The sequence below is a fragment of the Formica exsecta genome, unplaced genomic scaffold (assembly GCF_003651465.1).
Source record: "Formica exsecta isolate Colony F162 unplaced genomic scaffold, ASM365146v1 scaffold72, whole genome shotgun sequence".
NCBI classification, from domain to species: domain Eukaryota; kingdom Metazoa; phylum Arthropoda; class Insecta; order Hymenoptera; family Formicidae; genus Formica; species Formica exsecta.
Genome location: NW_021853485.1, coordinates 1,783,147 through 1,792,113, shown reverse-complemented (window position 1 = coordinate 1,792,113; position 8,967 = coordinate 1,783,147). Strand labels below are relative to the sequence as shown.

Sequence of the window (8,967 nt, the reverse complement as noted above, 5' to 3'; positions counted from 1 at the left end):
ACTTGTAATTATAAATGTAAATAAAACACAATGTAAAAATATGTATATAAAATATATTTTTAAAACTGTTTTATGCCACACACCATACACATATACACACACGTGTACTTGTATAGTGTAATTACCGCGCCGATTTTTGAATTACTAATACGACGCTACGTTTAAAAAAAATTTATATTAATTCTTGAACGCCAAACATTCACCGTGTTACTTACGTTTCGTTGAGGGTTGACAATCGAATTCACCATGTATCCCGTGAAAAGAATTCCGATGTCAATATACGCTGCACTTTCGCGACGTGCGCGAGACAAAGTGTTGTCGGGACCTCGGTATCGCGTATTACGATGCGGGGGCACCCACCCTATGCGTGACCAAAGGGTGTTTAGGTAGTCCGAGCGAGCGGGGATTCCATCCTCCACACCCTCCCACCCTTCCGCCGTCCTACGGAATATAATGCCCGAACCGTATCGGCATAATTACACGGATGGCGTTAGTGTCACATCCCAAACAATATGCTCCCGCAAAGGACAGGGTGAGGGGGCGGAGGGGGAGAGAAGCGCACGCGGGGGTAACCCGGTTACATGCACCTGCAAGGAACCATATTTTATCCGACGCTCCAGCGACTTTTGTGCTTTTACGTGCCGTGAAATGGTAAGGGTCACTGAGCATCCCTAATTTTCTATTGTCCCGAGGATAACGCCGGGATCGATGACCGGATTCGCGATCGAGATTCGGGTTGCATCTGGAATAGCGCGATTCTAACGCTTCCTTGATCCTATTGTCGTCAAAGTGTTGATAGCGCTCTATATAAGCTATTATGTATAAATTAAACTCTTGAAAGTTTAATGTACTGAAAATTGCATTAAATTAATAATGAAAGAAAATTATACTTCAATAATGATTTTTTAAATGAATTATTTTGGCTTATTCTTGTGTATTTTTTGAAGCTCATTTCAAAAATAAGCCTAGAACTTGTTCCAAGGGCTTCATTTTTCTGAAGTCCTCTAAGTAACATACATAATTAAAAAAAAAAAATCAACTAATACGTTTTGCTCAAAACAGCCAGTTTTATACATTGAAACCTCTAAATAACATATCTAAATAATTTTGTTAAAAATTATTAGAATTTAAAATTATTTAAATTATTTAAATTTTTAATTAATTTTTTAAGTTTTCATACAATTTCTTTGACAAATAGAGGATTTTTAAAATTAACTAATTAACAGAATAACACAGAAAGTTTCTCGCAATTCCTTTACTATCTTCGTGCGAAGAGAAAGAGTGAAGAATTTTAGATATTACTTACGATTTTACTATAGTTAGATAGAGACTGATTTTTAATGACACTTTACGACCTTCTCTGTCAGGATTTTTGGAACGTGAAAGATCTATCGATCGTGACGTATGGTCGCTGTCGCGTACGATTAAGCCAGTCTGAATACTAACTGGGCGTCTCGAGGGGGGACGCCCCCCTCGGCCTGCACGTGTTTCCCCCGAATACTTTGCATCACCATTACCGCCAACTTGATGCCCCTTTGTATCGCGCATCGGAGGGGCATGCCGTAGTTTCGTTCCCAACTAGGCGTATCATTTGGGGGAGGATTCGTACCGCGCGCGCACAGCGCAGGAACACAGAGACAAAGAGATCTATATAGGCTTTTATTTGGCAAACATCGCCGATAGACGGCCCGTACAAAGGACGGCATTGTCGCATATTTACGCGGACTGACAAACGGCCAAATACTCGCCGTGCGCTCCGACTTTTCGGCGGAAAAATATGTCCGGAGGCAGCTTGATACGAAAGCAGCATCGGTTATTAGCCATATCCATCCAAGGGGGGGACAGACAAGTGCCCCCTCTTCCCTCTTCCCTCCACGTCAAAAATGGGAAACGGCGGAGATCATCGTCGCGATGAGTGCTACTCACGTCTACGAGTAGCTTTATGTCAATACAGCACCTCAATATCTTTACATTTGGATATTTTCTCTTCACGTTTTATTTCTATAGAGTTTTTTCGATAGACTTTTATATCACATGTTAATAATTATTATAAAATATATAGAAAATTAAGAGTAATATTTGTATTATAAATATAAAATTATTAAAACAATAGAGCTATATCGATCTTTTATTATTGAAAACATATTATACAAATTATCTAAAAATCAAGTCTTAAAATTACCTCGGTCCTATCTTGTTTTTTATACGTTTAAAAATAATTATATAAGATGGATTTTTATTAATCTTTTAAAGTGAGAGAAGTTTTATTGTCGTGTAAAAAAAAAATTAACATTTTTTAATAAAAATAATTTATATGCATTATTAAATAATATTAGGTATTATGTTTTTCTTGTAAACTTGTAGACGATAACTTTTACAGTATCAAAAATTAGCAACTCTATCTCGCATGCTATACAAAATTAATTCGGTTCTGTATTTTTAATGTATTTTTTCCATCACGTTCTACAAACTCGTCCCAAATTCCGACTGCATTTAATCTACTTTGCACGCGATCACTTAAAAAAAAAAAAGAAGAAGAAAAAAAGGACAAGGATCCCGATGGCGTCTAAGATCGATGTCCGCCTGGTTTGCCGAGATACGTCACTGAATCTTCCGGCAATGGTTGAGGTCGGATATTGATCCCCGTTCGTACATCGCCGCTGGTTGAGCACCCTCGGTGGTCGTTTCGCCCCACTAGCAACCCTCGGGCAAGGGCGGTTCCCAGCGACGCCAATCCGGTAGCCTCCACCGTGAGTTTTGCGAGCGGCTAAGAGCGGGGGATGAACCCGCCCTCTTCACTCTCGCATCGATGCCTCATCTATCTCCAATGACGGGGACGAGACACGGGCGGGGTAGGAGAAGCCGCGTTATACCGGGGTGATGAAGAAAGGAGTCGGGGGAGAGGGATGGGATTCTCTCGCTGTCGGCGAGTCGGTGGATCCCGATCAAAAAAGCGACGGAGCTCACGCGGATGACACGTACGAAACTATCGCGTACAGAGCGTGTCCGGTGCGGATATCAGACGGGTGGATGAGAGAAAGGCCGTGGAGGGAGGAAAAAGGCTCTCGGAAATCGTCGAGGATCAGTCTTCATCGTTTTCACTATATCCGGAATGCGGTGCAGCCGTGACATCTCGGGCCCTGAGGAGATCGTTCGAGAAAATTGCCGTCTTACACCCGTGCACGGCATCCTCGGTGTCTTGTCATGAGACTCGGATAACATACGGCGCTGTCCGTATCGAAGAACCGGTGACAGCTAAACATACCGTACCTCGAAGCCCCGTCGTTCCTAGGCTGAAGTGACAAACGTTCAAAGTCCAATTAAACGAGATCGATTGGTACCCGCGCGCAAGTGACGTGGACTAATTTATAGCTTTCGACCTGGACTAATTTATTGAAAAGTGTCTGAAGTTGTATTACTATATACGTATACCTAACGCGAGATGCGCCATCGCTCTTGATAGTGTGTGAATTTAACGAGAAAAATTGAATCTACTGATAGGACAGCTTGGATGATCGGCGAAATAAAACGAATAGTGAAGCTATAGTTAAAGAATCTGAGATTCCGTTGAAATTTGAAAAGAAATTGTTTGCCTAGAACAAAACTAAATGCCTACAATAAAAGAAAGAAAATGACGAAGGCATTTTGAGCAAATTTCACTTATCGACATTGTCATCTCAAAAAGTCTTATTGATGTGTGACTCCCAAGTGTTTAGTGTCGTCCAAGAAAAAACTCTTTTAACGAGGATTTTTAAAGCGAGTTTCTAGCAGCTCGAAGATTTTTTCCGTGTTCAAGGTTGTAACAAATAGACACCATGTTGGAATTCTATCCTCCGGCGCCTGGTTCTTTCAATCGTCAAGGTGAACCCGGCCAGTCCTTGCCGACGGTTCCACCTATTCCCTTCCGGCCTACATCTGATAATAATAACGCAGGTAAAGAGAAACTAATATATATATATATATATATATATATAATTTATGTTTTTATACTTTTCTTTTCTTTTCTTCTATGAATAAAATAAAATAAAACATAAAAGCTGGTCATATTTTTTGACAATTGGGATGTAAGACATTTGATCAAGAACAGTCTCCTCTGTGTAATAAAAAGATTTCAGTAAGAGCTTCAATTTAGAATAAAAATAATTAATAATAATATTTTAGCTATATATCTTGGAATTGAGACATCTTACATTATTCTGCAGCTTAAAAATAGAGAGACGATTGTGTCGTATGTATTTGAATGCAAAACATCTTTTTATTCATGCTTTAATATTTTCCAGACGGTACTCGATTATTATATTATATAAATTAGCTTTTTATCGTATTTGATCGATCATTTAAAAATTAATCGTGAAACAAAGCGAAAAATTCATTGTTCATTCAAAATTGCTTGTGGAAAACGAGGTAATGCTGTATTTCGTATTAACTGCCTTGTAAAAATAGAGGGATATAATATCCACATCTAAGCATTTCTCTCCATTTGCTTTCAAGTCACAAATCACGATACAAACAATGCAAAACGTTTCAATCCCCGAGTCAAAATTTTTTTCCTATTTTCGATGTCTATTTTCTAATCTAACATCTACTTTAATACTTTAAACAGTCAAATCACTCTTTTCTGAAACTATTCAAGTTTTGCCAGAAAGCTTTTAAATTGTTAATTTATTGTTTATTTTAGGTATAAAATAAAAGCTAAAAAATTCCTATATAAATTAAAAATCTTTTCAAAATCCTCTGTCGAATCATGAGAAAATTGAAGTTGAAAATAGGAGCAAAATTTCAACTCCGATAATGACCGATGTATGCAATTAACATCGTTATCGTATTGCATAATATTCGCACGTTTGTCCCGCAGAGCCGTCCGTTTCCGTGAAGACGGAATCCGGTCTTCTGGAGACGATTTGCGCCGGCTGCGGCCGCACAATCGCCGACAAGTACGTGATGAGGGTGGCCGAGAGGAATTACCACGAGGAGTGCCTCTCGTGCACGGCATGTGGCGCGATGCTGTCGCACTCGTGCTTCATACGCGACCTCAAGCTCTACTGCCGTTCCGATTACGAGAGGATCTTCGGGGTGAAGTGCGCGCGTTGCATGGAGAAGATCAGCTGCTCGGATCTGGTGATGCGGCCGGTGTCCGGCCTGGTGTTCCACGTGGAGTGCTTCGCGTGTTGCATGTGCGGCCAGCCGTTGCCGAGGGGCGCCCACTATATCCTCAGACAGGGCCAGCCGATCTGCAGACGGGACTTTGAGCACGAATTGTTTTTAAATAGCCCGCAAGGTGAGTGTCCCATATTGTACATATTGTATGCGTGTGCGTGTATGCGTGTGTGCGCATAAGGCTCGTTTGTCAAATCTTGTTCCTCGATCCTCCTGCCCTGTGTGTTTTTTTTTGTTGACGCGAAATAAAGCGACACTCTCCCTCGATCTCACTATCGTCGTGCTCTGATTCTGTACAAAGACTTTTTTTTCTATAGATATTTTCTCTGTGAATTTCCAAGAACAAGAAATAAGATTAGGAATCATGATAGAATTTTTTCAAAATGATGACGAATAAAGTTTAATAATGATTAAATCAAGTGAATTCTAATCATTTTTTGCATCAGTTTGTTTTTTGATATTATACACTTATATCGAATAATACGATAAAAAGATAGTGTCTGTTACTTGTTTTATAATTGAAAGAAATTGAAAGGGCTTAATGTGTGTGTTACATATGCACGAACATAATAATTGTTTTCCTTGCACAAGAAAAAGATGCCGTATAAAATATACGAGAAGTAGCATGAATAAAAATGTGTGTATTATCTTGCATGAGATGACTTTACGATGTGTATTCATTTCTATGTGAGCTACAATTTCTGTTTCTATCATACTGTGTCGCCAATAGTAGAAGCATTATCATTTCTGGAAATTGAATGAGACCCTGCGAAAAACTTATCGTTAGTTAAGTAAATAAGTACCACGATATAATTTACTTGTGGAGAAAATAAAGCGAAAGGATCTACCATTTGTTTCATATGTTTTTTTTCCGTATAACAAACTGCTCAACTATCTTTTATATCGTCTTAATCGTTAAACGAGTATCGATTATCGCATCGTTTTCCACAGCAGATTTTAAATAATTTAAGAATTGAGATTGGCGAGATTGGCGATGATACGAGTTTTTAGCTGCGAAGTAATTTCACGAATCATTGATAATAAATGCGCGGAGTGCTTGAAAATACGATCGAATGAATCAAATAAAATGACGCCGTTGAAAAACGCATTGTACATACCTTGTTGCATTGTTCGCAGGTTGTACTACAATCTAAAGACATCCAAAGTAAAAATCTACAGGAATTTCGAAACAGGGCTGTTCCCCTTTTCAAGGTAATAATTACATTTAAATCAAGCGTGAATGATCGAAAGCGATTGCGTGATATTCGCGGCGTCGTAAAATAGACATTGTTGAATTCGCCAATCTTTCGTAGAGTCAAAGTACCCCATGGAAATATTTAATATCTTGATATATAAAGCGTTCATCGATTGCGGTATATCTCGATATAAGTTTACGGCACGCGTTTTGAAATATTTCATGTGTTATTGGTGACGATAAAAAATGATGAAAGAGCAGTTTGTGAGCCGTTTATTATGTACACATATATATGTATATCCCTTTTCTCCCTTATATACATATGACGCGTATGAAATATGAAAATATACAAGAAATCGCAGAAATAACAACGTACGTTCAAATTACGCAACAAATATTGAAAAGAATTCTAATGGAATTTTTTAAAACATATAATTTTTATTAGAATATTGATATTAAAAAGTGAAAAGTTACATCTCTTGTAACTATATAATTTCAAATTCCTTCTACATTTATTTGAAAAATTTTATTACGATTTTTATAAAAGCAATAAAAGAGAATATATAGAGATTTTTTATACATGAATGATTTATAAGAATAAAAAATGCATCATATATATTGTCAGATGACGACTTATTGGATGAGAATCGACCACGGGACGGTCGTCGAGGTCCAAAACGGCCGCGGACGATACTCACATCGGCACAACGACGTCAATTCAAAGCGTCTTTCGAGGTGTCCCCGAAACCCTGCAGGAAGGTGCGGGAGGCCCTCGCCAAGGATACCGGCCTCAGCGTGCGCGTGGTCCAAGTGTGGTTTCAGAATCAGCGAGCAAAGATGAAGAAGCTTCAGAGAAAGGCCAAAACTGAGCCGGGATCCGACAAAGAACCGAAAGAGGAGCGAAGGACGGAAAGTCCGCACAGTGATCACAGTAAGTATCTTTTCACGTTATCTCTCTTCGGAGAATTCCGTCAAAAATTCAGATATATTTTCAACACGACCGACTCTAGATTTCTGAAATTCCTCGTCAGTCCTGAAATACAAAATTTCGGGTATCATTAATTCTATTTATTTTTAAAATCATTAATCCCGATTTTAATTTTAACAATCTATTTCGTTCCTCTTTTATCGATTATCTATTATTTACTAAGAATAAAAAAAAAAAATATGGAGAATTAGCATCTTTTATATCGTCTTAATCGTTAAACGAGTATCGATTATCGCATCGTTTTCCACGGCAGATTTTAAATAATTTAAGAATTGAGATTGGCGAGATTGGCGATGATACGAGTTTTTAGCTGCGAAGTAATTTCACGAATCATTGATAATAAATGCGCGGAGTGCTTGAAAATACGATCGAATGAATCAAATAAAATGACGCCGTTGAAAAACGCATTGTACATACCTTGTTGCATTGTTCGCAGGTTGTACTACAATCTAAAGACATCCAAAGTAAAAATCTACAGGAATTTCGAAACAGGGCTGTTCCCCTTTTCAAGGTAATAATTACATTTAAATCAAGCGTGAATGATCGAAAGCGATTGCGTGATATTCGCGGCGTCGTAAAATAGACATTGTTGAATTCGCCAATCTTTCGTAGAGTCAAAGTACCCCATGGAAATATTTAATATCTTGATATATAAAGCGTTCATCGATTGCGGTATATCTCGATATAAGTTTACGGCACGCGTTTTGAAATATTTCATGTGTTATTGGTGACGATAAAAAATGATGAAAGAGCAGTTTGTGAGCCGTTTATTATGTACACATATATATGTATATCCCTTTTCTCCCTTATATACATATGACGCGTATGAAATATGAAAATATACAAGAAATCGCAGAAATAACAACGTACGTTCAAATTACGCAACAAATATTGAAAAGAATTCTAATGGAATTTTTTAAAACAAATGCACGAGGAGAATTCCCTCCCCCCGCAAAGCGTTAAAAAAAACCGCTGAAAAAAACTTTTTATATTACATGAAAAATTCCAAATAATTCCAATCTGCGTTTTTAAGGATTCATTGCATGCGTTTAATAATAAATATCGACGATTTAATGACGATCGCGCATCTCGATTTGATCGACAATTTCGCTCATTTCCTGCAAAGCGTAGCAAAATTTTTAACAATGGAATTCCCGGAGTTGTTGAAATATTTCGAGCGGAGGGTGGAATCCGCATGTATGGTCGGTGCATTTGTTCGCGGCCGACATGTTGCCGCGCCGCGGTACATATGTTGCACGATAGGCGTGGCCTGTGTGCTTTGTCGGATCGCCGTCTGATCGAAGCCACCCGTATCTACTGCTCGACTTCGAGCCGCTTGCACCAGACGATCAATTCGTCGTGCCAACATTACGTTATTCGAAACACACGGATTCAAGATATAGGACTAAATTGTCACTTACTCGCTTTTTTCTATTATTTTCTGACAGTTTCGTGCCACACACACACACACACACACACACATACACATTAAATGTTTTACAAGGAGTTATGCAAGGGTCTGACTACTTTTCGGCCTTTTTTTTCCTTATGAAATAAAAAAACAAAATTGCTAACATATAATAGACACTAAATGATGTTATGAATAGCACGTGATATTTTATTTATT

General features: G+C 38.3%; 1 protein-coding gene across 1 annotated transcript in view; it reads left to right on the top strand.

Annotated features, from left to right (window-relative positions):
- Positions 1-2,980: 2,980 nt before the first annotated feature.
- Positions 2,981-8,967, top strand: part of LOC115243369 (LIM homeobox transcription factor 1-beta) — a 12,500-nt gene continuing 6,513 nt past the window's right edge. The window contains exons 1-3 of the mRNA XM_029820298.1: positions 2,981-3,933; positions 4,856-5,278; positions 6,978-7,283. Coding sequence (XP_029676158.1) covers positions 3,816-3,933; positions 4,856-5,278; positions 6,978-7,283 — 847 coding nt within the window. The 5' untranslated portion in view covers positions 2,981-3,815. The remainder of the gene's footprint in view (positions 3,934-4,855; positions 5,279-6,977; positions 7,284-8,967) is intronic.